Source organism: Amblyraja radiata, chromosome 31 (assembly GCF_010909765.2).
Source record: "Amblyraja radiata isolate CabotCenter1 chromosome 31, sAmbRad1.1.pri, whole genome shotgun sequence".
In the NCBI taxonomy this organism is placed as follows: Eukaryota; Metazoa; Chordata; class Chondrichthyes; order Rajiformes; family Rajidae; genus Amblyraja; species Amblyraja radiata.
The window spans coordinates 20250672-20264262 of record NC_045986.1 but is presented as its reverse complement, the minus strand read 5'-3'; the positions used below and the strand labels follow the sequence as shown (position 1 = coordinate 20264262).

The 13591-nt window shown below is 42.9% G+C and overlaps 1 protein-coding gene across 2 annotated transcripts; it reads left to right on the top strand.

Moving 5' to 3' along the window:
* Nucleotides 1-1214: 1214 nt before the first annotated feature.
* LOC116990356 (F-box only protein 2-like) lies at nucleotides 1215-11952 on the top strand. Of its 2 annotated transcripts, none has more exons than XM_033047934.1 (6): nucleotides 1215-1288; nucleotides 4846-5129; nucleotides 8540-8666; nucleotides 10365-10460; nucleotides 10976-11111; nucleotides 11308-11952. In XM_033047934.1, the coding sequence occupies exons 2-6, from the start codon at nucleotides 4880-4882 to the stop codon at nucleotides 11440-11442; spliced, it is 744 nt and encodes a 247-aa protein (XP_032903825.1). In that variant the 5' UTR covers nucleotides 1215-1288; nucleotides 4846-4879; the 3' UTR covers nucleotides 11443-11952. The 2 variants fall into 2 exon arrangements, with proteins under 2 accessions (XP_032903825.1, XP_032903826.1); XM_033047935.1 differs by lacking the exon at nucleotides 1215-1288 and adding an exon at nucleotides 1295-1371.
* The last annotated feature ends 1639 nt before the right edge of the window (nucleotides 11953-13591 follow it).

Genomic DNA, 13591 nt, shown 5'->3' with positions numbered 1-13591 from the left:
GTGGATGACCAGCCATTATCACAATGAATGGCAGTGCTGGCTCGAAGGGCTAAATGGCCTCCTCCTGCATCTATTGTCTATGTTTCTATGTTTAAGAACATGAGTGTACAGCTTAATTTGATTGAATTGATCAATTGAAAGATACAACATGGAAATGAGGCCTTCAGCCCACCGGGTCAACAGTGACCGTCGATCACTCATCGATCACAGGTCGATCACACACTTTTGTATACATTCCCTACACACTAGAAGCAATTTGCAATGGCCAATTACCCTCAACAACCCACACGTCTTTGGGATGTGGGAGGAAACCGGAGCACCAAGAGGAAACCGTCACGGTCACAGGGAGAGCGTCCATTCAGACAGCACCCGAATTCAGGATCGAACATGCCGCTATGAGGCAGCAACTCTACCAGCTGCATTACTGTGCAGCTAAATGTTGCAATGCAATGTAATAAGCATAAAAAGCTGGAGCAACTCAGCGGGTAGTCCTGTCTGTGTAACTCATTATCACCTATCCCACAGCCATCAATGGACCATTGTGGGCTCCACCTTTCCTTGATCATCATTACGTTTTGCATATGCGGAAGCTCAGAGGGGATAGAGCCTTCTCTGTTGCTGCTCCGGCACTCTGGAACGCTCTGCCATTGCACGTCAGACAGGCCCCCTCACTGTCCATCTTCAAATGCAGTATTAAAACACATTTATACTCCCTGGCTTTTGACCATGCATGAAACTTTGCTCCTGCTTGTAGTGTTTTTAATATTTCATTATTTTGAATATCTTTACTGACTCCATCTTTTAACTGTTATTATTGGTGTGTATTAACTTTTTTGTCAATGATTAGTGATGTACAGCACTTTGTTGCAACTATGTTTGTTTTTAAAGTGCTCTATAAATAAAATTATTATTATTATTATTATTATCTTTCATTCAAACATCGCCTATTCCTTTTCTCCAGAGATTCTGCCTGCCTCGCTGAGTTACTCCAGCTTTTTGTGTCTATCTCCTACACAGTGCAATAAGCATGTGCAACATTTTTGTCCTGCGATTACAATTTTTTGTCCTGTAATTTAAAACAGATAGAAAGTGTGTGCAATAGAAGCCAAAATAAATGTTCATGTCGCTTGTAGCTGGATGGAGTTTTTTGCACCATTTATTAAGGTTGCTGACTGTGCAAGGGAACTGGATATCAATGTTGCAAGGAGCATGTGCAGTTTAGTGCTGCTCACTGCACTGATTCTGTGGCAGCCGAGAGACCAGGGGTGGATCTATATACCAGGAAACTGTAAGTAACAGAGCGTGTGATGTGGAGTGATCTCCCGCACAAGCAGAGTTAACAGCAAGGAAGTGTTTGTTTCTTTCAACCAGGTAGGAAGAGGAGATGGTGAAGGTTGTGATATGTGCATTACTGAGTTGGAAAGAACAGAGGAGGGGAAGGGTGGATGAGGGTGAGGATGTGGAGATTAGGCAATGAAGGGCTAGTGTTTTATATCCCTGGGATGAGGAAAAAATAGAAAGCAAAACTCAGAAGCAGGACAGGCTTGAGGAGACGGATATTTTTGTATCTTTCTATCTGGCCAGCTGGAAATAAAAAACTGAAGATTTGCAACATACAAGATTATTGTGCCTTCATAAATAAATTGCATTTTAATCAGACTGAGAAACGGCTTTTGTGTCTGGACTATCTTTAAACACTGCAATGCAGGTTGGCCTGGAGTCTTGCCAGTGAGAATGCACTTTAGATGCAGTAACAGGCCTGGGCTTTTCTTCCACACCGGTTTAATTACTACAGCTCTTCAAACGAGACGTGACATTTTTTTTTCACATTCTTACTGCTTTTCGAATTCAGAGTAATTTTACAGTAACTCAATTATTTAGCAAAAGAGTGATGTGGTGGGTTCTGTGGATCACAAACTGCAGTTTAGATCTGATCTACGGTGTGGCCTCTGTTGTGTACCATGTAATCCCAGGAAGAGCAGTATTTAGAGATTCACAAAATACTCAGCATCCTTGGAGAGAGAGGCAGACAGAATGTAACCTTCAGCTTTCAAGATTGTTCATCTGAGCTCATGCATGTTTAAACATCTCCATAAAACTTTGGTTAGACCGCATTTGGAGAATTGTGTGCAGAACTGGTCATCATATTCAAGTAGGACATGGAGGCTTTGGAGAGGGTGCGGAAGTGGTTTACCCAAATATTTCCTAGGTCATAAACTATTATCTATAATGAGAGGTTGGACAAACCTGGGATGTTTTCTCTGGAGGTTCAGAGACTGAGGAGAGACCTGCTAGAAGTATATAAAATTATCTTCTTCTTTTCGCGTCCATCTTGTTACAAATGTTGACCTCACTGTCATCGTCCATCCTCATAAGGACACAAGCTACCGGTGACAATCAGTGGAAAGCATCACGTCGCAATAGATGATGGTGGGAGCAGAATTAGCTCAGGATACTCCCAGTTTCCAGCCCCGCGACATCCAATGCTTCTACTATGGGGCCATATAAAATTATAAGAGTCTTGGATCGAGTAGATTGTCAGCATCCTTGTGCTAAGGTGGAAATGTCAAATACCAGAGGGCATACATAGCTTTGAGTTGAGAGGGAGAATGTTTAATGGAGATATGTGGACCAGGTTTATGGCGGAGGGTGTTGGTTGCCTGAAAGGCCAGGGTGGCGGTGGAAGCAGATACAATTATGGCGTTAAAGAGACTTTCAGAACAGAACATGAATGTGCAGTGAAAGGAGGAATCTGTATCAATGCAAGTAGAAGGGATTTATTTTATTCGTCATCATGTCTGACACTGAAATTATGGGTCAAACAGCCTGTTTCTGTGCTGCACTTTTCTGCTCTTATAATACTTTGCTTTTAGGAAAATATATTTCATGAATTTGCAACTATGCATTTAGGGACTAGCGTGTGTGATCTTTTAGTGTTATATCAAACTGCAATATATTAAAAAAAACTTGGCCCCTCAAATATCCTTTATCCCCCATTGTTCCATTTTCATAGTTTATTAAATATTCCGATCTACATTCCAGAGGTCCAGAATGGGTGATCTCACATCTCTTAAATTGACATCCATCTGCCACATTTATTCAATCTATTGATCCGGTTAATGATAAAGGCGTTTCCAGCCCTTTCACTGTGTAACCAGCAGCATTTTCTGCAGCCCATACATAGCGCAGTAAAACATGGAGAACTGAGATTGCCAACAATTAAACCTATTTCCTCCACAGAGTGTGTTGGTGTACAGACCAAATTCAATTGAAGTCACTATGAATGTGGTAACATCACATGCTAAAGATTACCTTAAAACCCTTTGAGACGGGTTAAATGTGTGAATAATGTTTCCAACAATGCTCAATTGTAATCATTTATTGTCTTTCCGCTGACTTACCATTAGCGTGCAACAAAAGCTTTTCACTGTACATGTGACAATAAACTAAACTCAAACTGGGCCAAAATTACTTCAAATGCTCTTTTTTTCATATTGACCAAAGGTTATGCTGGCAGACTGGAAGCAGGGTTTAATTTCGAGATGTGGCCTCCCAGGTATAAGGAATAGACTCCTAGAGCATGAAAATGGGCCCTTCAGCCCAACTTGTTCATGTTGACCAAGATGTCCCAATTATGCTAATCCCATTTGCGTGCATTTGGCCCATATTCCGCTAAACCATTCCTATCAAATATGTTTTATTATTTATTATTATTTATTTATTTTTATTTTTATGACACTGCCTGTAAGGGAAATTCATTTTGTTGTCTCTAACTGAGACAATGACAATAAATTTGAATACAATACAATACAATACAATACTATCCATGTACTTGGCCAAATGTCCTTTAAAGGCTGTTATAGAACATGCCTCAACTATCTCCCCTGGCAGTTTGTTACATATACGTACCACCCTCTGGGTAAAGAAGTGGTGCAGGAAATGGTCCATGGTTTCCAGGTTCCTGCTGACAACGCCTATTATCAAATGGCCGCGTGGTGCAATGGCGGCAGTTTTGTTCTAGAGGGACCTTTGTTCTACAGGTTGCCTCGTACGATTCCCTCATCCGATTCAATGAATGAGTCAGCGATGTTTGAATTCAGCATTCGAGTGTGAGCACATTCGTCTTACCTGCCTATGGCAGCTCAGCGACTGAGGTTCCGCTGACTTGATTCCAAAGTGTAAATGCTGCAGATTGAACAGTTTTCTGTTAGTTCTGAAGATCGGACGGCATAATGGCACAGGAGAGGCACAGTGGTGCAGAGGTAGAGTTGCTGCCTTACAACGCAGAGTGCCGGGTTCGATCCTGACTACCGGTGCTGTCTGTATGGAGATTGCACGTTCTCCCCGTGAATGCATGGGTTTTCTCTGGGTGCTTTAGTTTCCTCCCACATTCAAATTCGTGCAGGTTTGTAGGTTAATCGGCTTCTGTAAATTGTCCCTAATGTGCAGGATAGAGCTAGTGTACAAAAGGGTGGGAAGAGTTTTGTGTACAGCACAAGTACCAACATGGACTAGTTAGGCTGAATGGCCTGTTCTGTGCTTTTTGTTCTATGCTCTGTATATAGTTTTAACCCAAAAGGTGGGTTAAACCCTATAAGGGGGGGGGGGGGGGATGAGAATTAAGGAGTACTTAGCACGGGGTACTTTGAAACATTGTAAACGCCCTTTACACGGCGACTATTTGTATACCTCGGGTATGCAAGCAAAGAATTTCACAGTGACTTGTCACATGTGACAATGAATTATTCAATTCAATTCAAATTAAGTTCCTCTGATGTTCTAGGTCACAATGCCAACATTTTAATCAAACTCTAAATCCGTTTCTCTAAACACAATTCCTTGCAGCTGTGGTGTATTGGGAGGGAAGCCATTTTGAAAGATGGCTGCCATAGATGCCTTACCTGAACAGCTGCTGCTCAAAATCCTGTCCTATGTCCCTCCGAAAGAGTTGGTTTTCATCTGTAGACTCGTCTGCCCCCAGTGGAAGGAGCTTGTGGATGAACTAAACCCGCAGTCTTGCGATGAAGGCTTTCCGAAGGACACTCACACTATAAGAGCAGAAGACTGGGATGCATTTTATTTTTGCACGTCTGCGAAAAACAATCTAATCAAGAATCCATGTGGTGAAGGTTTGTGCCAGTGCTTTTTTGGTTGTGACTAAAATGAGCTTGATTTCTCCTTTCAATCTTTTGTTCGTGTAGCCCTATGATTTTTGGCTTTGATTTCTCCAGTCACTCTGGGCTGTGTGTAAAAACTGGACGACAGATAGACACAAAAAGCTGGAGTAACTCAGCAGGACAGGCAGCATCGCTGAAGAGAAGGAATGGGTGACGCTTCAGGTCGAGACCCTTCTTCAGGCTGGTTAGGGATAAGGGAAACGAGAGATATGTAGACGATGATGTAGAGAGATAAAGAACAATGAATGAAGATATGCTAGCTTCTCGTTTTCACCCAGCAAACAGCTAACAATGGCCGTTTCCTTTATCATCGATACTTTTTTGCATATCTTTCATTCATTGTTCTTTACCTCTCCACATTATCGTCTATATCTCTCATTTCCCTTATCCCTAACCAGTCTGAAGAAGAAGGGTCTCGACCCAAAACATCACCCATTCCTTCTCTCCAGAGATGCTGCCTGTCCCGCTGAGTTCTCCAGCATTTTGTGTCTATCTTCGGTTTAAACCAGCATCTGCAAGGACTTACGACACATTACTGGACTACAGTTGAGTTCTTTAATCACAGTAGCAAGTAACTCAACATGCAGTCTCCCACCTGCCCACCAGGGGACCCTCCGCGCTACACCAAAATAAGTCCCCAAAACAACAATTAATGTTGGGCAAGGCTGACTCACAAAAATCTTGTACAACAACAACAACAATACAATTAATAGTTACATAACAATAACTATACCAACAATAATTCTGTACAAAAAAACACAAAAATGAAATGCAATACACTAAGATGTGGAGAGGATATTTCCACTAGTGGGAGAGTCTAGGACAAGAGGTGATACTCAGAATTAAAAGACATTCTTTTACGAAGGAGATAAGGAGGAATTTCTTTAGTCAGAGAGTGGTGAATCTGTGGAATTATTTGCCACAGATGGCTGTGGAGGCAAAGTCAGTGGATATATTTAAGGCAGAGATTGATAGATTCTTGATGAGTATGGGTGTCGGAGGTTATGGGGAGAAGGCAGGAGAATGGGGTTAGGAGGGAGAAGTAGTTCAGCCATGATTAATTGTCAGAGTAGACTTGATGGGCCGAATGGCCTAATCCTACTCCAATCTCTTATGATTTTATGAAGATTAAATTAGTGTAGGAAGGAACTGCAGATACTTGTTTACACCCAAGATAGACTCAAATTGCTGGAGTTTCTCAGCAGGCCAGGCAGTATCACTGGATAGAAGGCATGGGTTGAGACTCTTACATTAGTTTCACTTAATATGGCATTAATATGTAGAGGAACCTAAGATTAATCTTACAGCCCTTTATGGCTGTAGAAAGGGACTGCAGATGCTGTTATATACCCGAAGATAGACACAAAGTGCTGGAGTAACATCAGATCAGGCAGCATCTCTGCAGAAAAAGGATGGGTGACGTTTCGGGTCGGGACCTATCTTCAGTCATTTATATCTATTCCACACAATGACATCACAGCAGCACATTTACCTCCTTAGTTCATTACCTTTCGGTGCATAAAAATCCATTGATTTCTTTATTGAAAGCCCCAGTAAAATTAGTTTTTTGGTCCACATTCATTCCTAATTTCTCTACAAAACAAGGATTTCTTAATTCTCTCGGTAAATGTTCTGGCTATAACATTATGAGTCCCTCACCAGGGGAAACTGTTTCTTTGCACCAGCACCACGAAACTCTTGGATCAATTTAAACTCGTCCATCTCGTGATGTCCCACAATTTGTTTAATGCTTCATTGTCTGATTTTGCATGATAGCAAAATAGTTCTTGGCAACAACAAGTGCAATTGTAATAAAGATGGCACACTTGCTTCCCAACCTCCCAACAGTTTAGTATAGAGATACAGTGTGGAAGCTGGTCCTTCAGCCTACCGATGTCACACCGACCGGCGATCTCCGCAAACTAACACCATCCTACACCCTAGGAACAATTTTTACTTTTACCAAGCCAATTTACCTACAAACTTGTAGGTCTTTGGAATGTGGTCGGAAACCAAAAATCTCGGACAAAATCCAAGCGGTCACGGGGAGAACGTACAAACTCCATTCAGACAGCACCCGAAGTCGTGATAAAACCCGGGTCTCTGGCGCTGCAAACGCTGTAACTCTACCGCTGTGCCAACGCGCCAGACCGTGTTTTTCAGCCAGTTACATGCATTCACTGTTGTGAAAGGAGCAGCCAAATAGCACGACTATGCATGATATGAGTAATGAGACACATGGCTGGCAATCTGGTTTAGTGATGGAGGTAAATATGAGGCAGCGCTCCCGAGAACCCTCCTCCTCCACCTCTCCTCCTTGAAATAAAGCCAAGACATCTCCCCCATCTCCCTGAGACCAGACAGGGCCTCACCTTAATACCTTCACCAAAACAAAACAGCACCTCTACTGGGGCAGAACTCCCTCGCACTAGAGTGTCTGTATTATTGATTTACTTTAAGGTGGAGATTGACAAATTCTTGATTGGTACGGGTGTCAGGGGTTACGGGGAGAAGGCAGGAGAAGAGGGAAAGATATATCAGCCATGCTTGAATGGCGGAGTAGACTCAATATCCAAATGGCCTACTTCTGCTATGACTTATGAACTCACAAATTTATTAGATTATGGTACCAAATCTTTGATGTGAGACTTGAACCCTTGACTTTGTGACAAATGAGTGAGTGAGAAAGCTGTCCACTGACTTGCAGGATTCCTGCTCCTGTCCGCTATCCATTGCAAGATCTGCCAATTGTGGACTTCATTTGTAAGGTGGTCTGGTTTTGATGCATCCTCTGGCTTATTGTCCACTGTATCCCTCTATCTTTGATCGCAGGATGGCCACAGAGGGAGGCAAAGGATAAGACCTGCCCTGGAAACAATATCTCAGGTGGAAGGCACTCACACTTCCTGCCCATCAAACCCAGAATTAATTGAATGATGTGTGTTGGAAGGAACTGCAGATGCTGGGTTAAACCGAAGGTAGACACCAAAATCTGGACAGGCAGCATCTCTGGATAGAAGGAATGGGTGGCCTTTGGGGATGAGACCCTTCTTCAGACTGGTTAGGGATAAGGGAAATGGGAGATATATCGACGATGATGTATCGAGATAGAGAATAATGAATGAAAGATATGCAAAAATGTAACGATGATTAAGGAAACAAGCTGTTTGTTGGGTGAAAACAAGAAGCTGGTGCGACATGGTTGGGGGAGGGATAGAGAGAGAGGAAATGCCAAGGCTACTTGAAGTTAGAGAAATCAACACATACCACTGGGCTATAAGCTGCCCAAATGAAATATGAGATGCTGTTCATCCATTTGAATGATCTTTGGATTAACAAATTGTCTCTTTCAATTTTCACAGAGGAATTCAACTTCTGGGAACTTACAGATAATGATGGGAATGGTTGGAAAGTGGAAGATCTTCCTGGTGACAGTGGAAAACCCTTCCCTGATCAAAGCATCCAAAAATATTTTGTTACATCTTTTGAGTAAGAATTCCAGGAATGTCGCGCAGAGGTCCCTCCTTTTGCTGTGGAGTCACTTGGTTTGATTTGTCCAGTTCCGTGCGTTGCCCGTTGCCTTACCTTACGATCTGTGCAGCCTGCACATTGGCAGCAACGGATTCTACTGCAGGTCACTCAAAGACAGAGCCTGGAGGATTAGATAGAAGTCCTAGCACTGACATGTTCTGTTTGTTAAACCCAGAATGTGCCTCAATATCCACCACTTGGAACCAATCTATAACTGAATCAGGGAACATTTTGTATTTGGAGTCATAGAATTATACAGCATGGAAACAGGCCCTTTGGCCCAATTTGCCCACACCAACTAACATGTCCCATCTACACTTGTCCCACCTGCCTATATTTGGTCCATATACCTCTAAACCTATCCTATCCATGTATCTGTCTAAATGTTTCTTAAACGTTGCAACATTCCCTGCCTCAATGACCTCCTCTGGCAGCTCGTTCCATACAACCACCGCCCTTTGTGTGAAAAAAGTTACCCCTCAGGTTCCTATTAAATCTCGTGCTGATTGAGATTACCGATCAATACTAAAAATGGTTCCGGGTTATTAAGGGGTTTTGACAGGTAGGGGAGAAAATGTTTCCATTGGTAGAGGGCCAGGGGCGAGCGAAAACAAATTTAAGGATCTGAGCTGAAGAAGAAGAGGGAAAATGAGAATGATTTTAACGTGAGCTGTGAACCGGAGCAGTGCCCATGAGGGGGAGTGGAACCACACTCAATCGTAGCTTTTGAAAGCAAAGCCGGGCAAAGGAGAGCGGACAGCAGTTCGGGGCTGAGTAGAAACTCTTTCAAGAAGCCAGCACGGGCACCTTTTGGAGTTATGGCCTGCTTCTGTTGCCTTCTTAGCCAGCTGACCGCAAAGATGCGGGCATACCATGCCAGAGGTGTGAACTAACTGGGGCCACCTCTGTGTTTCCTGGTATGAGCTGAGAGAATTTGGATTGAACTGCACAAAGTTTTTGTTTGAACCAATCACATGTCAATACAGAACCATTCATTAGACCATATAACAGTACAGCACAGGAATAGGCCCTTCAACCCTCAATGTCTGCACTGAACAAGATGCCTTGTTAGACTAATCTCCTCTGCCTGCATGTTATCCATACCCCCGCATATGCTTGTGCCTACCTAAAAGCCTCTTCAATGCCACTATTGTATCTGCCTCCCCCACCACCACTGGCTGTGCATTCCAGGCGCCCACCACTCTCTATGTGAGAAATTTGCCCCACACATCTTCTTTAAACTTTTCCCCCTTCACCTTAAAGTTATGCCCCCTAGCCTTTGATATTGCCTCCCTTGGAAAAAAGGTTCTATCCACCCTATCTATGCCTCATAATGTTATATATTTCTATTAGATCTCCTCTCGCCCTCCAGCGCTCCAGTGAAAACAATCCATTTTCTCCCAAATTTATTATAGCTAATACCCTCTAATCCAGGCGACATCCTGGTAAACCTTTCATTTATAGTGGTGTCGAGGCCTTTTTTAACAGCAGTATTCCACTACCCAATCAGCCATATGATCATCCCTTTGTAGTGTTACACTAACATCCCATTAATAGACCCGCACAGACCAGGTGCAATAATCCGTCCTGATACTAGCTATGTGCAACAGTTCTCTAAAGAATTGAACTCAGTTATTGCGTATTTATGTTTGTTAGATGGTGTCGAAAAACTCAACTAATCAATCTGCTCTCAGAAGGATTTGACACTGAGATACTGGACAGTCTTCAACCTGCCATCAATGTTAAGGACTGGTAAGCAAGTTGAAAAGCTGCCTATGGTTCGACCTGTACAATCAGCTCACTAACTGGTAGAATCTGTGGGGAGTTCATTGTGAATGTGGGAGCATGAAATGGATTGGGGTAATATTGACATTGGGTGTTCGAAGATTGATTGAAGGGCGTGTTTCCGTGTTGTACCTCTCTTGGACGCAATGTCTAATGTCACTTGATACATTGAACATGGTGCTATGAAACTTGTGGAGGAACTCAGCGGATCAGGTAGCATCTGTGGAGGGAAATGGACAGAAGGGTCCTGACACTAAATGTCATCTGTCCATCGGGTAGGAGTCTGAAGAAGCGTCTTGACCGAAATGCCAACTGTCCATGTTCGCCAGAGATACTGCCTGACCCACCGAGTTACTCCCGCACTTTGCTGTTTTACTCAAGATTCCCGCACCTGCAGTCTCTTGCGTCTACATTGAATACGCTACTCGATGTCTACGTCGCTCCCTGAAAGATAACTTCACTGGCTTGCTCTTCATCCACAGGTATGCAGGGAGGCACGACTCTGGGTTTTTCTATGATCTACATGTCGAACTTCTGTCTGAAGACATGAGTGTACTCCAAGAATACAAGTCTGATGAGATTCAGGTCCCACAGTGGAGTGATGCAGAATGGAAAGAGGTATGATTCAGGCAGGATTTAAAACCATTGGGCAAATGTAGAATCATACCCATGGATTGGAAACCTGTGCTTAAATTGGAAGTTAGATCATGGGACATCATGCTGCTTGAATGCTGACTCTAATGTGCAGGATTTCCCAGAGTGTGGCCACTCTCAATGAACCATTCAGTAATGATCCGCTTTGCTTAATTTGCAGGTATCCAACACTTTCACCAGCTATGGGCCTGGTATCCGCTACGTGAAGTTTACACATGGAGGAAAGGACTCTCAGTTTTGGGGAGGATGGTATGGAGCCAGAATCACCAACAGCACCGTCACTGTGGAGCAATAACCCGGCTCCAAGCCGTTCACCCGATGCTTTCGCTGCCAACTTTACGCCATTTTTATTTCTACTGACACGCCTGCATTTCCCCAGCAGATCTCAGCAGTTTGTGTCGCTGAACACAGACGAATGTGAGGCGTGAGGGTGCGGGGGGAAGATGCTGTTTATTTTATTGATGCTGGTCAAGCCAAAAGATACCCGCTGTGGTGGGCACTTACTCGAGGAATTATAATGTCAGGATCTAAGTTGGACACTGTGCCCTCTGCCATCCGGTTTCACTAACGAAAGAGAGCGTAGTGTCCTGTCTCATGCCAATGGAAAATGGATTTTGTGGCAAATTTCATCTTAACCTGACCAAAGATTTCACATTCAACTCCACACGATCTTGCTGTATCGATATTCAGAGTACTGAACGTACTGACAAATCAGGGAGATATTATTCTGCAGCTTTAAGTCTGAACCAATCCATACTTCTCACATACTTTGATTTGATTTGATTCAACTTTATTGTCATTGCACAAATACAATGAAATGCAGTTTAGCGTCTGGTCAGAGTGCAAGATAGTAGAAATAAAAATACTGGTTAAACAATATGTGCAATGTGGATGAATTAAACTGGTACATAGGCAAATAAATGTATACAGATAGGAGAGTATAAAAGATAGCTAGCGTCGGGACTGTGAGTTCAGCAGCGTAATGGTGTTATTGAAAAAGCTGTTCCTCAGCCTGCTTGTGCGAGACCTGAGGCTCCTGTACCGCCTCCCTGATGGGAGGAGGGCAAATAGTCCATGGTTAGGGGCACCGATGATGTGTACCACTGTTATGTACATCTCTGCTATTTTAATTGAGCCGATTGCTGGATGTTTAAGATTGACCAACGTCGGTCCATCAGAGTTGACCAGTGCAGCGGTGCTTCCAGTCCATCAAAATAATGGTTTGAGCTAAGATACATATTGATTATGACACGCATACTTGATTTTACAATTAATCTCATTTAATACTTGAACAATTTTGATTATTGTGTTTTTTGGGGGGGGGGGGGGATGTCAACAAAGACCTAAAAGAATAATCACCCCTGAAGCCTTATGTGGAATATCACTTTTATCTTGATCGCTTCTATTATTGCTCTGCAAGTGACAACAAACATAAGCAATGCAGTGTTTATATTTTCATTCATTTTGCTTTAAGGGGCTCCTCTCCTGACATTCGGTATGTGGGTTAGAGCAGTCCCCAAGCATCCATGGAATGCATGGCTCAGTGGTGTGACTCTGTTGAAGCACCGCCGTGGGTAAAAGCACAGGCGAAAGAAACAAAAATGTACTCATGGTTACTTGTAAGGAAATGGAGACCTGGTCGAGGAAATAATGAAGGCAAGCCTGGAACAATGTGGTTATGCTTTACACAGAAAGTTAATGTGCCTCAAGTGATTATTTTGTAAATAACAAAAAATGCCTGATTTTGCCAAATACTGTACTAATAATGACTGAATATGACCCAGAATTGATGAAAATAAACATCATAAGATACAAACCCTGACGTGCTTTAAATCGCGAATGCTTACTTTACTGATCATTTGGCTCCACACAAAGCGTGCAAAGATCATTCTCCAAGGTATCACATTCCTTACTCAAGCTGAATTCATCACAGTGGCAGAACATAGCGCCTATCTGTGCCATTGCACTGACCTTTGCTGTTTCAGCTATTTATGATCTATATATTTATGACTAGATGACAGGTCAAAGTATTATATATCCAAGCAAACCTATGATACAAAATTACATACAAAGGTAGGTCTTAAAGAGGACACAAGGTCTTGGTGAAGCAGACAGGTTGTATAGAAACATATAAAATAGGTGCAGGAGTAGGCCATTCAGCCCTTCGAGCCAGCCTCGCCATTCACTATGATCGTGGCTGGTCATCCTAAATAAATACCCCGTTCCTGCTTTATCCCCATATCCCTTGATTCCGTTAGCCCTAAGAGCTATACCTAACTCTCTCTTGAAAACATCCAGTGATTTGGCCTCCACTGCCTTCTGTGGCAGAGAACTGCAGATTCACATATCTCTAGGTAATAAAGTTTTTCCTCATCTCATTCCTAAATTCTTATTCTTAAACTGTGACCCCTGGTTCTGGACTCCCCCAACATCGGGAACAATTT